The sequence below is a fragment of the Paroedura picta genome, chromosome 17 (genome assembly GCF_049243985.1).
Source record: "Paroedura picta isolate Pp20150507F chromosome 17, Ppicta_v3.0, whole genome shotgun sequence".
NCBI lineage: Eukaryota > Metazoa > Chordata > Lepidosauria > Squamata > Gekkonidae > Paroedura > Paroedura picta.
In genome coordinates, this window is record NC_135385.1 from 8,295,246 (window position 1) to 8,311,005 (window position 15,760).

General features: G+C 51.2%; 2 protein-coding genes across 9 annotated transcripts in view; one reads left to right on the forward strand and one right to left on the reverse strand.

Annotated features, from left to right (window-relative positions):
• CHLSN (cholesin) overlaps positions 1-15,760 on the reverse strand; it is a 95,693-nt gene that overhangs the window by 12,374 nt on the left and 67,559 nt on the right. For 6 of the 8 annotated variants that reach the window (XM_077316519.1, XM_077316517.1, XM_077316520.1 and 3 more), the window contains one exon: positions 470-666. In XM_077316519.1, coding sequence (XP_077172634.1) covers positions 470-666 — 197 coding nt within the window. Of the gene's footprint in view, positions 1-469; positions 667-2,784; positions 2,921-3,866; positions 4,025-15,760 lie in introns of those variants that run through there. The other 2 variants (XM_077316521.1, XM_077316522.1) reach the window with 2 other exon arrangements.
• Positions 8,566-15,760, forward strand: part of GPR146 (G protein-coupled receptor 146) — a 35,774-nt gene continuing 28,579 nt past the window's right edge. The window contains exon 1 of the mRNA XM_077317232.1: positions 8,566-9,126. The gene's annotated coding sequence lies outside the window, so the exon portion shown is untranslated. The remainder of the gene's footprint in view (positions 9,127-15,760) is intronic.

Sequence of the window (15,760 nt, forward strand, 5' to 3'; positions counted from 1 at the left end):
TAAATGGATGACCGAGTGTGCAGTAACAAGGTGCAGCAACAAAACGGCTGCCATGAAATGCCCGGAAGTGAACGCGTGCAGAACTTTAATAACGTTTCAGGCAGAAGTCCTGATTAACAGGATGCCTTTAAAAAGAGCACGTGTCGTTTAAAGACAGGTCCTTGCATACCCTGTGACTAGCCTGGTGTTACGGTGGACAGAGGCCACTGACAAATCTTTTTAAAAACACACTCTGCTAACTGTATTGCCACTTGGGTGTGTGCTAGGACTGTGGTTGGCTCCATTAGGCTCACGGGCACCTTGCTGGGGACCCCTGGTCTACCTAGATAGGAGCCTTCCCATCGCTTCTCGTGCTTTCCAGGTGAGACAATCGGGACTCCAGCTTGGACAGGGAAACACGCCAGGGTGGTCAGAGCCTTAACCCCCGGTCCCGACTCCTGTGCTCTTGATGCCCGGTGACGAAACTGACCTCGTCAAATACTCCAGCGCCAATTCGGAGCCCGATGGCCGCTTCACCTCTTCTTTCTTGGAGACGATCCCGGCCTCCCGCATCAATTTCTTCTGCTCTTTCTGTCGCTCTTTCTTCAGCTTCCTTTCCAGCTTTCTCCTTGCCTCGGGCGTCAGTTCCTGGTCCTCGGCCCTTTCTTCCTCTTCCTCCGCCTCTCCCTGGAAAACAAAGAGACAAAACCCGAAACCAACATTAGGGAAAACCTGATCGAGGCAGAGATGCCTGCAGAGGGACGGCCGGTGAGTGGCGGAGATTCCAGAGATCTCTTGGCTCAAAAGCGCATTTCCCCCACAGGCCCCCTGAAACGTTTCCACTGAGGTTTTCTCTTTCTCTCAGGGTGGCGGAAAGTGCGGTCAATTTAAGGCAGAAATATGGTGGCCCCTTGGAGTTTTCAGGGCAAGAGTCATTCAGGGGAAGTTTGCCGTGGCCTGTCCCTGCAGAGCAACCCTGGCTGAGTGTCTCTTCCATCCAAGAAGAAGAGCAGGTTTTTATTTTAATGCCCTGTTTTCATTACTGGAAGGAGGCCCGAAGCTGCTTACAAGCCCCTTTCTCATCCCCTCCCCACCTCAGACACCCTGTGAGGTAGGTGGGGTCGAGAGCTCGGAGAGAACTGCTCTACGAGAACTGGGACTAGCCCAAGTTCACCCTGCTTGGTCCTGTACAAGTGCATGCACCTTAGGTATATATCTACAAATAAAATCCTGATAACAACAGGTACAGGTGCGAGGTGGCCTTAAATGCAGGACTTTAACGCATTGCTGTCACGCCTCCTATGTGTGCCCTCTCCTTATGGCAGCTGAGAGCAATGGACGCAAACAGGACCGACAAGAAGGGCCTCATTCCTAACATACAACCAAACAGGTATTTCAGATAACGCATTCTTGAACTTGGGAGAGACGTTCGCCCACTTTCTCCGCACTAATTGCTCCCTCTCCCTTCACTTGCACTCAGGCGTGGCATGAGAACCAGCATGGTCTGAAAGTGGAGGGGGAGGAAAGACCAAAACATGACATTAAGAATTTGAGAGTGGCGTGAATACCGCATTAAAAACGATCGCTTGGCCCCTGTTAACAGAATAGGACACAGACTCCGTCTGGTTTGGGGTTGCCCAGCCCCCAGGTGGAGGCCCCCCACTGCTAGACTCCACCGCCTTGCTGCCAATCACCTGAAAAAGAGAGGCGACGCTCTGGCATCTGGGCAAAAACTCCATGGTAGAAGCCAAATTCACGATAGAGTTTGTGCCCAAATACCAGAGTGTCGCCCTAACGTGGTGTCAATTTCAGGTCATGTGGTCCGTGATGTAAGAACATCCCTTCGTGTTGGCTGGGCCTGCCTCCTTCCTCCTGGTAAATCCCCCGCCAGTTTCGAGGAGGAACCCAGCAACCCTAGTCTGGATATAAGATTAGAATCCGGGAGACTCAGGTTTGAAACTTGCTAGGTGACCCGGAGCTCGTCAAATGCTCTCAGCCTAACCAACCTCACAGGGTGGTTGTTGCGTGGCTGAAACGGAGATAGAGAGAAGGATATTGTGAACTACTTGGGCCCCAGGTGGAGAAAAACAGGGCACAGGTGAAATCGGCTTACAATGAATCAGATCGCTGGTCTATCAAAGTCAGTACTGCCTACTCAAGACTCTGCGGCGTTAGGTGGGGATCATTTGAATCTCTCACCCCTCGATCCTTTTAACGGGAGACCCCGGGGATCGAACCTGTGACCTTCTGTATGCTGAGCAGAGGCTTTCCCGCTGAGCCACAGCCCCGCCCACACAGCATCCATGGGCGAATTGAACACAACGACGCAGCACAGAGACCCAAGGGTCAGGGCAATGCCACCTTTCGCACTTCAACCAGGGCCGCGCTGCAGGCTTAAGCCTTGCAAACATGCTCTGCGTATTTTTTTTTAGACAGGATATTTTCCACCTGAGGCCAAGAACAACTGGAATCTTGGACAGAGGGAGGAAAGCTGACCATCTTTATACGATTAGCAGCTGTTTAGGGAACACTGGTTATTGAAACCACAATGTGTGGTAGAGAGAGAGAGAGAGAGAGACAGAGAGAGAGAGAGACAGAGACAGAGAGAGATCCAAATGAGCTGGTCTGAAGTAGCACAATAAAATCAGAGTCCAGTAGCACCTTTAAGACCAACAAAGATTTATTCAGGGTCTGAGCTTTCGAGTGCAAGCACTCTTATTAGAGAGAGAGAGAGATGGAGAGACAGAGACAGAGAGAGAGACAGAGAGAGGGAGAGGGAGAAGGTAAAGGTAAAAAGTGACCAACCGTGCGCTGCTTGTTAACACCCTCTCGACACATTCAATTTAATCCTTTCTGTCGAAGAATCTTTATTTTGGCCAGGAACAGGCAAGCTTTTGAATTCAGGTGGACTGTGCTCTATCACGAAAACTTTTCCGATAACAGTGGCTTTTCCCGCTGGCCTCAGAAGGAACTGTGCACGCTTATCTAACATGGCCTTCCTTCATGTGCCTCGCATTATAAAAACAAAAAACAAAACCTCTTTATTTCCTCATCCCTGCGGCCAGGCCCCAGTGGGAAATGACAAAACAAGCAAACATGGATTTGGAAACTGATCATTCCTGCTGCTCTCCCCCCCCCCCGCCCCCCAAATCGTTCCTTTCAAAAACAGAGGCCAGCCCTGTGTTAAAAGACATAAGAATACATTGACTGGGTGGTGGCCAGGAGGAGGAGGAAGAAGAAGAAGAAGAAGAAGAAGAAGAAGAAGAAGAAGAGGAAGAAGAAGAGGAAGAGGAAGAAGAAGAAGAAGAAGAGGAAGAGGAAGAGGAAGAGGAAGAAGAGGAAGAGGAAGAGGAAGAGGAAGAAGAAGAAGAAGAAGAAGAAGAAGAAGTCGCCTTCCCTTTCCTCTCCCCACAACAGACACCCTGTGAGGTGGGTGAGGCTGTGAGAGCCCTGATATTACTGCTCGGTCAGAACAGCTTTATTATCAGTGCCTGCTGAGCTCAAGGTCACCCAGGTGGCTGCAGGTGGAGGAGGAGCGGGGAATCAAACCCGGCTCTCCAGATTAGAAGTCTGCGCTCCTAACCATGACACCAAGCTGGCTCTCTGCAGTCAACTTACAGTGCTCCTGTAGGGTTTTCCAAGGGGGGGGGGGAAATGAGCATGTTTGCCCTAGCCTACCTCTTTCACGACTGTTAAATGAGAAAAGAGAAACAGAACCTCTGATTTGCGTAGATCGCTTGTTTAGCTTGGCGTTTGCAAAACATCGCAGAGAATTCCGCAGCAGGCTTTTAGATGCCGAAAAGGGAAAAGTCGTATATTCTCGCTTGCAATAAATTAAAAAAAAATAAAATCTGGTGCACAGCTCCCATCCCTTGGGCAACAGTTACCTCGTTCGATATCTCCCTCAAGGTCAGACTAGTTGAGGGCAAGAGCCAAGGGCAGAGGGAACCTTTCCAATCTTCCAGAGGGCGTGCCATGTAACCTCGGGGGCCCTTCCCGGAATCAGAGCACGGGATCAAACGACACCGCCTGAGGCCCCACTGCCCTGAAATGGGTAAAAAGTCAAGCTGCGGTTATTCAGTTCTGTTTGGACACAAGTGGAAGCTCCAGATCATGAAGGAAACTAAAATAGAAGTGGGTGGGTACATTTTAAAAAAACAAAGAGAGAGAAGGTACCTAAGGGGAGGGGAATACCTGACCAAGTTTTTAACTAGCCAGGAGGAAATCCTAGGAATATCGTCAAGACACTGAAAATCTGATGATGAAGATGAAGAGTTGGTTCTTATATGACGCTTTTCTCTACCCGAGGGAGTCTCAAAGGGGCTTCCAATCACTTTCCCTTTCCTCTCCCCACAACAGACACCCTGTGAGGGAGGGGAGGCTCAGAGAGCCCTGAGATTACTGAAGAAGAAGAAGAGTTGGTTCTTAGATGCCACTTTTCTCTACCCGAAGGAGTCTCAAAGAGGCTTCCATTCGCCTTCCCTTTCCTCTCCCCACAACAGACACCCTGTGAGGGAGGGGAGGCTCAGAGAGCCCTGAGATTACTGAAGAAGAAGAAGAGTTGGTTCTTAGATGCCGCTTTTCTCTACCCGAAGGAGTCTCAAAGAGGCTTCCATTCGCCTTCCCTTTCCTCTCCCCACAACAGACCCCCTGTGAGGTGGGTGAGGCTGAGAGAGCCCCGATATTCCTGCTCGGTCAGAACAGCCTCATCAGTGCTGTGGGCGAACCGAAGGTCATCCAGCTGGCTGCATGTGGAGGAGGTCCCTCAAAGGTGCTGCTGGGCTCAAATCTAACCACAGCCTTTCCTACCGCTTGGTCTCGAAACAGAGAAAAACAAGCAAAGCCAGAAACCCAATTCAAGATCTCAGATGGGGCAGGGCCTGATTGATCGATGAAACATTATGGTAGCCACAGAAACCACTATGTGCAGGTACAACCTGCTCTGCAAGAAAGGAAGTGAACCGAGAGAGTGACAGTCTGAGAGGGAAGGCTTCTGTTCACAATTCCAGAGTGCTTCCAGGAACTCTGGAGAGCTCATATCCGGAAACCTTTACGGTTCTACCAGATTCAAATCTAGCTGTTCTATCGGAGACCAAGACAGCTACCCCTGGAATCGCAGCCTCATGAGTGCAATCCCAAACACACATAAGCCTTTGGAGGGCACACCTCTGCTCAGAGTATCAGCCTTGGAGACGCCGGTTCAAATCCCACGCGGTAGAGGCCTTCACCGGGAGAGTCCCAGCCCAAGCCGTGTCCTATTCCTTCTCCCCCCAACAAGGATGAAATCGAGAGAACCCGTCGTAGGCTTCCCGCAGAGCCTTGGAGACATTTGTTTTCGTTTGTTTGGAGCGTTTACACGCCGGCTGTCTAGAGCTGTGCTCCGGAGGGCTCGAGGGAGAGGCACGATGGGATATTTCAAACACAGTGCGGTGGGGAGCTCGAGATGTCTGCTCCTCAAGAGAAATGCAGAGACCAGAGAGGGGATGGAGCGCTGCCAAAGATGTCTGAAAACCAGAGGATGGAAAATTACCCGTCGCGTTGGGACCCCCACCCTTCTGCCGAGGAATTCGGAGCAGCAGATATTTGACTTCTCTCTGTGTTTTAAAAAAAACGCACAACTTAATTTAATTAAATCGGCGGGACCGCTTTCTCCCTGCCATGTTTCTCAATAGGGTTTCACAAGAATGCGGTCCACCAGCAGGTATCGAGCCGATACTGGTCGAGTCCGTCGAAACACTTCCCATCCCTGGAGTTAATGTGGTCTGAATGCTGCAATCTTGCGGACGTGAGAGGACTCTGAAGGACAGGCAGAAGAGTTTGCTCTTGGATTATCGGGAGCAGTCAGTGATTCGTGGCTCCCCTTTGCTAGAAGGCAGGCCCTGACCTTGATGTTCTCAGCAGATCTCAGAAGCTAAGCAGGGACAGAGCAGGTTTAGTACCCGGATGGGACGCCCCCAGGCAGTCCAAGGTTGCTACGGAGAGGCAGGCCACCTCTTTTACATCATACACACAACCAACCTCCTGGTTCTTCTCAGCTTGTGATCGGGCCATGAACTTCAAAGATTTGTCTTACAAACGTAAGACACATTCGGGCTAACCAAAGGAAATATTTCCAAAGGCATTGCTTGCAAAGTGGCTCAAAACCACCTTCTTGAAAGTTCATTAGCCCCTTTGCAGCTTTAGGGGGGGGGATACGCTAGGAAGAAATCAAGAGTTTAAGAAAGGTTGCTTCAGATGGGATTCAAGCAGGAAAAAAACCCAAAACATGTTGCTCCAGGAAGCCAGATTTAAATGAGAACAAGCCTTTGTACCTTTTGGAAGGGAGGGGGGTAGATCTTTTCAAGTACTGAAAGGGGGTGAGTGGGAGAAGTGGAGGGGAGGGTGAATCTCTCCACAAAACCAAGGAACAATGTGTGTTTGTTAGTCGCACTCGGTGCCCAGAAGAAGCCATGATCATTTTGCAATTAAAGCTAAAATTAGAGCATGGGTCCCATTGGCATTTGATTTAGCCCCGATGCTCCTTCACAGACTGAAACTAACGTTATTTCTGAACAGTTACAGGATTCACCAACAAGCAAACAAAAACTTCAGTGGGAAATTCACAAGAAATAAAGAATTGATCATGCTGTAATGTGTGTTCCTAACGGGGCCACCCTAAGAACAGTTTCCCGGACATAACCCCCAATATCCCGTTCCTTTTTGGGATGAGACACCAAGATGAACTGCCCCACAGGTTCTATCATCGGGGCAACACGTCACAGCTAGCGGCCAGGGTCCAGAATTTCACGGAGAATAAAACAAAGGGGATGTAGGAGAATTCCCGCTCCGGAAGCAAACCAAGCGATGCACAGGACTGAAAATGGGTTGTAACAACAAGTCTCTACAGACATCATTCCACAAATGTTTTTCTTTCCCCCCAAACTTTCCTCTCTGGAGCAAGAAAGAGGAAGAAAGGGGCCTGTCTCTGGCCTTCTTAGCCAAGGCTGACGCCCTCCTGCCCGCCTTAAAGAGGCTTTAACTAGCGGAAGAACCAAAGCAGGCGGCGGAAGTCTTCAGATGTGGCCGCATGTTCTGGGTGGACGCGAATCTGAGGGCAGCCCCTTCCAGCCCCCCAACTTCCAAGCACAGCCGCCATCCACGTGTACAGATGTGCACAGCCCCCAGGCCAGCAGCTGTACAACTCCCACTAATTAGATAAGGGTCTTGTGTGAGCCCCACACAAGTTCCTGCGTACATCCAAAAGCTGCCTTCTACCCAGCCAGCCAAACTTCCACCTAGGTTCAGTGGTCTACCGGTTCTCCACGAGAACTTTTTCCCAGCCCTGCTGCCCGAGGGCCTTAATCAAGGATCATGCACCGCGTGATGCCTGAAGTCCTTTTGCATGTGCAAGTCTTGTGCTGTCACCGAGTGGCAGCTCCTTTCTCCTCCCACTGCCCCCTTCCGCTCTTTAGGTGGTTGTGCTAGCGCTATACCACAGTTTCCTGAAGAATACGCACTGGGCAAGCAACTGGGCTGCATCTTTCAATGGGAGGCTATCACATAAACACATCAGAAGGTGCCGCCTCTGGGAGAAATGGAAGACCAGCTCTTAAGCCCGAAACCCGTTTAGGATATTAGTTAGGGGCATGTGGATTGATACTGTTTTAATTTTGCATGTACAGGCGGCCCTTTTGCTTTTAGGGGGTATTTAAGGACAGGAAGAGTTGGTATTTATACCCCGCTTTTCATTGGCTGAAGGAACCTCAAAGCGGCTTTCAATCTCCTTCCCTTCCTCTCCTCACAACAGAGACCCTGTAAGGGTGGTGAGACTGAGAGAGCTCAGATAGGACTGCTCTGAGAGAACAGCTCTAACAGGACTGTGACCGGCCCAAGGTCGCCCCGTGAGAAGGTCGCCCCGTGGAGAAGCCGGGAATCAAATCCAGCTTGCCAGATACGGCAAGCTGGCTCTCTAAACCCATCAATGTCATTTTAAAAACAGACTACACTTTTCCTGCAAAACAAGACGAAACTGCAGGAAAAGCTGTCCGCTTCCACCATGGTCCCAATCTGTAGATTTATTATCCGCAGATAGGGATACAGTTTACAATTAGTGGACATACTCCTCTCCAAACCTGTGTTTACACCCAGCTTACGAAAGAGGGAAAGGATTTAAAAAAGAGAATTAAAATGTTGAGGGGGGGTGGTAGTGGGGAAGCTGCTGGCTGCTTAACAGCCCAATCCTATGCAGTGTTATGCCAGCCAATGTGCTGAGGCTGGAGCAACCCTAGTTTAGGATTGTACCGTAAATCGGTATATCTTTTCGGCCCAGCCAAAATCACTCCCTCCCCAGGCTGCTGCCCAGGCCCTGTAGGATCAGAACTGGCGACAGCAGCAGCAGCAGCACAGAGGAGGCATTTCCCTTCTTTTTTAGGTCCTTTCGCCAGAGGAGGAAACAAGAACGCAGCGTCCTCCTCCTCCTCCTCCGCTCGGGAAAAGAAGAAGGTACCACAGAGAGCCGGCAGGTTGCCAAGCGAGCTCTTGCGGGGTGACCAGCCACCGCTGCATCGGGTTTCTGTAATGAAAGCCAGGGGAAAGGAGCCCAGTGCGGGAGTTTCTTCAGAGAGAGCGAAGCTGCTGGGCCCTCCAGTGAGTGAAATCAATAAAAACAGTTGGCAAGGGAGACCGGTGGGGGCAGGAAGCCCAGCCTCCGCTGCTCCGGCCTCCCAACTCGGCTCTCCCCTTTCGATTGCAAAGTTAAACTCCGCTCGGAGGAGGCGACCGAGGCCAGCGGACAAGCACCAAGCCAAGCCCCCCCTCCCCTGCCCTCCCCATCCCAGCCTTTCCTCTCCCCCACTCCTTTCAACAAGCCTGGATGCAAACAGATGCAAGGGATGGGGTGTTTTTGTCTGGTGTGAAGAGGACGGCTTGAACGGACAAGTGCATTTCTTTTTTGGGGGGGGGGAGGCGGGGAGAGAAAAGGAAAAGGGGGATGCGTTTTGCAGCCAGAGAAGAGCATCAGGAAGAGATGGAGGGAGGGAGTCAAGCATGGAAATTCACCCAGGAGAATCTGCTCGGCGGCCAGAGGGGTGACTTCTGACTCTGCCTCGGAGGGAAGGAAGAGAGGCGGACGCATGTTAAGAAGAGGCAAAGTCACACGCTCAGCCTCAGGTAAGCTTCTTTTGTGGCGTCTCACACTTTGGCATCTATCTAGAGCTCCGGAGTCAAAAGACAGGCGCTTCAGTTTTCCTAGTGCCTTAAGAAACGTTCCCAAACCCTTTGCACGTTTGTGCTTTGTGACATTTCGGTAGCTTTTGCTCCCATCCAAGGTGCGAGGGTTGTAAAAAAGTTCTAAGGCCTCACAAAAGGGGTGCCCGAAAGCCTCGCAACTGTGCGTGTTATGTGCCTGTGTGTGTGTGTGTTGTTTTTGTGTTAAAACTTAATTTATTTGCGAGAGCCCGGCCATTACGTAACTCCACCTGCCCCCTAAAGGACTCTGTGTTCCCTACAATGGGAAACCCTGGTTTGTTCTTCTCATTGTGAAACGTTACAGGGGCTGGACGCGGACCACGAGCTCGCATTTCTGAAGGCTTGGGTAATTTTTTTGGGTCCCCCCCACCCCCTTTAATAGGGCACGTCTCTCCCGGATCTGTTTTGTCACCATGGCAGCTGCGTGGAAACAGCCCAATAGCCCCCGTGCTTTTCAAAACTTCACGGATTGATGATTCTCGAAAGGGTCTCACAAGACAGGAAGGGGCAGCTACACTGTGCATCTGTGGGTGGGTTTTTAAAAAGGGGTCGATGTGGGGGTGATTTCTCACTTAATACCAGCAGCTAAAAAGGGGTCGATGTGGGGGTGATTTCTCACTTAATACCAGCAGCTAAAAAGGGGTCGATGTGGGGGGTGATTTCTCACTTAATACCAGCAGCTAAAAAGGGGTCGATGTGGGGGGTGATTTCTCACTTAATACCAGCACCTGTAGAAAGACACAAAATTAATGTTATGCATAGACTATAGTCACTCGTGCAAAAACCCTTCAAGATGCCTAACTTAAAACAGCCCCAAAGCCTATTTTGGTACCAATGAAGCATTGCAGGGTTCTTTTTCTTTTTCTTTTCAACTCGAACTGTTGCAGAACGGAAAACAAAGCTGAGGGACTGGTGCTAATTCCCCGTGGAGCTTTCAGGGGGGAATGGGTGTGGATGAAATGCGGGCAGGACTGCCCATCGGGAAGCCAGGGACGCATGGCGGGTGGGTAGAGGGGAGATACCAGGACAGCAAACAGGTCTGCCAACCCTCAGAAGTATATATTACTCCGAACCGAAATTACAGCCTTGGACATCATCTGGCAGGCAGAGCGCAGGGGTGGCGGTAAGGGAGCGGTTAATACGAGTAAATGAAAACTCAGGAAGCAAGTGGAAGGGGGTGGGTGAGAACCTTGGTGGTCGTTTTCTTATTATCTTAGGAACTTAATTGACAATTGCTCTGGGAGCTTTCTCAGTGAGGGCTGGAACCCCTGATGCCGGTGCTTCCCCAAATCAGGAGGGCAGGAGGCAGTAAAAGGAATGGGTCGTTATAAAAAAAAAAGCACCCAAAAAGGAAAGGGAGGGTATACTCAAAGTCATTGTCACAAAACGAGCTCCCAGCCTCCTGTCTCACACAGTGGCCCACCAGTTCCTCTGAAGGGCCAACAGCAGGGTCTTCCCCTAAGAAGGACCTCAGAAGAGCCCTGCTGGGTCAGACCAGTGAAGGTAAAACTTGTCCAGCCTCCTTTCTCACACTGGGGCCAGCCAGTTCCTCCAGAGGGCCAACCAGAGGGCATTTAGGGGCCAAGGTCTTCCCCTGATGTTGCCTCCTGGCTCTGGGATTCAGGTGCTTAGTGCCTCTGCATGTGGAGGTTCCCCTCAGCCACCGTGGCTAGTAGCCATTGAGAAGCTGACCTGCCACAAATCCCCCTTCAAAGTAGTTGATTCCCGTGGCCATCACCCCATCCTCTGGCAGCAAATTCCACACTTTAACCGTCCTCGGTGTCATGGCAATAAAAGTAGATGGCGGGTTGACGTTTAGCCAAACAAAAAGCAGCTAAGCCAAGACCGCCCCCCTGCTTGCCCTCCCGCCATGAGAGACTAACCCTTTCTCTTTTTAAAAATGTGTCCAGGCATACAACTGGACACTCCGCCAGCACCTCACTGTTCTCCGGCTACACAAAGCCGCTCTCTCTCAGGGTTCAGGTGAGAACGACTGCAGAATCCACAGCCACACTGGCGCATTTGCCCGTTCCTGCTCAGCGGGTTGCATTATCTGACCGTGGAATGCGGTTTTACTCCTGCGGTGACCCACGCGGCTGATGAATCACCCCTTTGGAGCCGGGATTAATCCAGGCCCTGGTGTTTTTAAGATAGTAAACAATCCGTCAGAGGGGCGTAAATTCCCGCAGCTCTCTTGGAGCTCTGGTTGCACTCCAAACAGCTTGATTTTTGTGTGTTGTGTGTTAATCGAGCGCTCTGAGGGCCTGCCCTTTCTCTACGCGTGCTTGCGTGGGACTGCATAGCACTGACACCAAACACACTTCTCGGCCAAGCAAATGTGGTTAAGGAGCGGGCTATGAGGCAGAGAGCATGCAGCCCACGACGAGATCGCCTGGAAGCCCAGTTGCCTTTCTCAGGCGAATACAAACAGCAGCTGGTGCTTTCTAATTTAGAAAGTAGATAAGGAATACAGGCGAGCAGCTGGCTATCGGGAAGGTTCACCGGGAGCTCAGCTGCAAGGGTGAGTGGTGCAAACGGGCCTCAATGTTGGGCTGAGAGAGCTCTGAGAGAACTGCCCTGCAAGAACAGATCTAAGAGAACTATGACCGGCCGAAGGTCACCCAGCCGGCTGCGTGTGGAGGAGTGGAGAATCAACCGCTCTTTAACCTTTAACCGCTCTTGCTTTAGGATGCTTGGGGCTGATCCTGCGTTGAGCAGGGGGTTGGACTAGATGGCCTTTATGGCCCCTTCCAACTCTATGATTCTGTGATTCTGTAACCACTACAAAAGGGGTGGCCAAACTGTGGCTCTCCAGATGTCCATGGACTACAATTCCCATGAGCCCTGGCTCATGGGAATTGTAGTCCATGGACATCTGGAGAGCCACAGTTTGGCAACCCCTGCATTACACCATGCTGTCTCCTAGAGACTTATACACACCTCTCTAACCATGCAATCTAAGCACAGTTACGCCATTCTGAACCCTTTGACTTTAACGTCCTTTAAGGGGTGCAGCTCTCCTTAGGACCGCGCAATAACTGTTTTAACGCCGAAACGCTAGGAATCTTTATTAATAGCGTCAGGTGTTCCTTTTATTACGCTCCTGTGAACCAGAGCAGAAATTCTTTTTAAAAAGCAATTATGATTTTAAGGCTCCAAATTAAACCCCGTCGGCTGCTTATCAAAAAAAAGAAAGAAAAAAAAACCTTCATAAAACTCGTTCGGAAATCGGCTGACTGCCGAAATGAAGACAAACCTTAAACGCAAACCGGAATTACACTGTAATGATCTGTTAAAATTAACTGAAAAGTCTCTCTGTTGCTTCGTAAATGCTCTGTGAATAGGACTATCTGTAAATGAATAGCAAGGTTTAATTTTCAGGCACAGATGCCCGCATCGTACGTCTAATTCTGAACCTGACTGCCTTACGGGCCGAAAAACCCAAAGAGTGGGGCCAAGGTACACAGGGGGGGGGGGGATTTTCTAAACCTTGAGGTTTAGAAAAAATATAGGAAAGAAAGGGGAGGGGATTGACATTTTTAGCGGAAGACCGATGTCTTGTAATGCTGGGATGTCAGATCTTGGCCACTGTTTCAGGGAAGAGAGGTCACTCCAGGCCTTGTAAGCCAGGGGTGGTGGTGGGAGAAGTGGGTGGGGTGCCCCTACTGCCCCCCCTGTGAGAACCAGGCGGACAGGTGGGCAAGGAGAGGAAGCAGGAGGGGGAATTCCTCCCCCCCTGCAGGTGACACAGCCAGACAAGAGTGCAGGGGAGGGAATTATAAGATTTCCCCCATCTCTGGACATCTGGAGGGCCGCAGTTGGACCACCCCTGCTCCAGTCTATTAAACAAAGAACGAGAACCTTTGACGTAAAGAGCGTCTTTCTATTGGTAATCCCGAACGTCAGCGCCCGAAACGCAGAAGGGGACACGATTTTTGGATAAACAGCCTTCCCCCGAGCCAAGCGTGTCCAATATCCCGAGGCTGACAGCTTTATAGCCCTCGATGGCTTTCTGCAGAACGCAATCCAAACTCGCGAGCAGAACGCGTCCTCCGAATCTTTGAGCAATTACCGAGCAGGAAAAACCACTAACCCCAGAAACACAGAGTGTGGCGCCTCGAATTAGCCAGCCGAGCAGTCGGAGCACGCCCGGCTTTCTGCCTCCGCTTTCCTCGTCGCTGGAAAGACGGCGATCCAGCCGCAGTCGGCGATGGGAAGCGTTTCCGCCCCGCCGCCGCCTGCCTGCCTGCACCCAAAGGAGTCGGCTATCGAGTGCCGAACGATGAAACGGGTTCAATCAAAGGACGTGTCTTCAGCACCCGCAATTAGGCAGCCGTGGCGCTCCGATGCAACGTAAGCACAGAGGCCTGCTCTGCCTTAGGCCTGTGCCCATGGACCCTGCTTATATGCCAAGGCCGTGAACAAAGAGGACGCCTTCCCTTTCCTCTCCCCACAACAGACACCCTGTGGGGTAGGTGAGGCTGAGAGAACCCTGAGATTACTGAAGAAGAAGAAGAAGAAGAAGAAGAGTTGGTTCTTATATGCCGCTTTTCTCTACCCAAAAGAGTCTCAAAGCGGCTTCCAGTCGCCTTCCCTTTCCTCTCCCCACAACAGACACCCTGTGAGGAAGGGGAGGCTGAGAGAGCCCTGAGATTACTGAAGTAGAAGAAGAGTTGGTTCTTATATGCCGCTTTTCCCTACCCAAAGGAGTCTCAAAGCAGCTTCCAGTCGCCTTCCCTTTCCTCTCCCCACAACAGACACTCTGTAGAGTAGGTGAGGCTGAGAGAGCCCTGATATTCCTGAAGAAGAAGAGGAAGAAGAAGAAGAAGAAGAAGAGTTGGTTCTTAGATGCCGAAGGAGTCCCTATCTCCCCACAACCGACACCCTGTGGGGTGGGTGAGGCTGAGAGAGCCCTGATATCACTGCCCGGTCAGAACAGTTTTATCAGTGCCGTGATGAGCCCAAGGTCACCCAGCTGGCTGCATGTGGGGGAGCGCAGAATCGAACCTGGCAAGCCAGATTAGAAGTCCGCACTCCTAACCACGACACCAAACTGGCTCTCATATTCCTGAAGAAGATTGTGCTGTGTGCTGTGGCGAGCCCAAGGTCACCCCGCTGGCTGCATGGGAAGGAGGAGCGGGGAATCGAACTCGGCTCGGCAGATTAGATGTCTGTACTCCTAACCACGACACCAAGCTGGCCACCCCTGATCGAAATAATGGCTTCCCTGACTCTTTACGCAAACAAGTAAGGGAGGGGGGTTGAGTCTGGGGATTTCTGGACGGCTTCAAGACCAGCAGCCTTTAGAGAGCGACCGGCAAGGTTTTCGGAGTCTGCGTTTTGGAGAGTTGTAGCTGTCTTCATCAGATACAAGAGTGTTGACTCTTGAAAAGCTTCTACCCCAAAACTCTTGTTGAGACTTCCCGTTCTGTTTTTTTGGAAAGAGCTGCAGCCCTGCACAATACGTTCCTGGGATTCGTAATGTGGCGCAAGCTGGCACTGCACCATCCTCTCTTCCTTTTTGCTCCCTGCCTAGTGCAGGGGGGTTGGACTAGATGACCCATGAGGTCCCTTCCGACTCTAGGATTCTAAGACAAAACTGTGAGAAGCTTAGGAGAACTTTCTTCCCAGCACATGTGCCTGTTTCATGCCCTTGCCGATGCATGCCCTCTGATTCTCAAGCACAGCATTATTACACTCATGCTGGCCGCACCTTAACAAAGGGCATTAAAGCAGTCCGTGGCAAACCCGCAGTTAGTCACTAGCAGTGACTAACCCCGAGAATCCTGCTCTACATGTCCCCTGCAGGCTGCCAGGCTGTTTGCCGGGATCCCGGGCCTCTTAAGTCTTCTTCAAATGCTTCTGGCTTCCTGTCCGCAGAGGACGCGAATAACAAATCCAGGAAACTGGAAGCGCCGCCCACCGAAACATCAGAGGAGTTCTAAAGCTTCTAGACGGGATAACGTCTCCTTTGCGGTGGAAGTCCCTCGGATCGGTTTCCTGTGATTTAGGATGTGGTTGTAATGAGCAGAAGCTTGATCTCCCGGTCTTTTGTTCTTCGAAGTCTCAAGATAAGAAAAAAGGGGAAAGGAAACTTGGCGGGGCTTCTGATGTGACTCCAAATCACGGCTTGCCGCTACACGAATGCGCTGGGAAAGAGCTTTGGAGTCGCTCCCGGACTCATCCGTACCTGCCTTCCTCCCCCAATGGGCACCGAATGTGGCTTACAAAGTGATCCTCCCCTACAGGGACGGTTTATCCAGGTAGGGGCCCTGGGTGTCACCTCCCCCATGGATCAGCCTTCGAACCTGGGCCTCCCAGATACTAGTCTGAGACTCTTAATCACGACGCCACACTGGCTCTTTCTTGGCGTGTGCTGATCTCGAGGGTTAATTCGGCTTTGGTGCCAAGCTGCATTTTGTTGAGGTGTAGTGCTAGGTTGTCGAACTAGCCTCTGGGAGACCCGAGTTCGAATCCCCACCCTGCCATGGAGGCTCGCTAGGTGACTTTGGGCCTGTCGCATGTTCTTGGCCTACCTCACAGGGTTGTTGTGAGG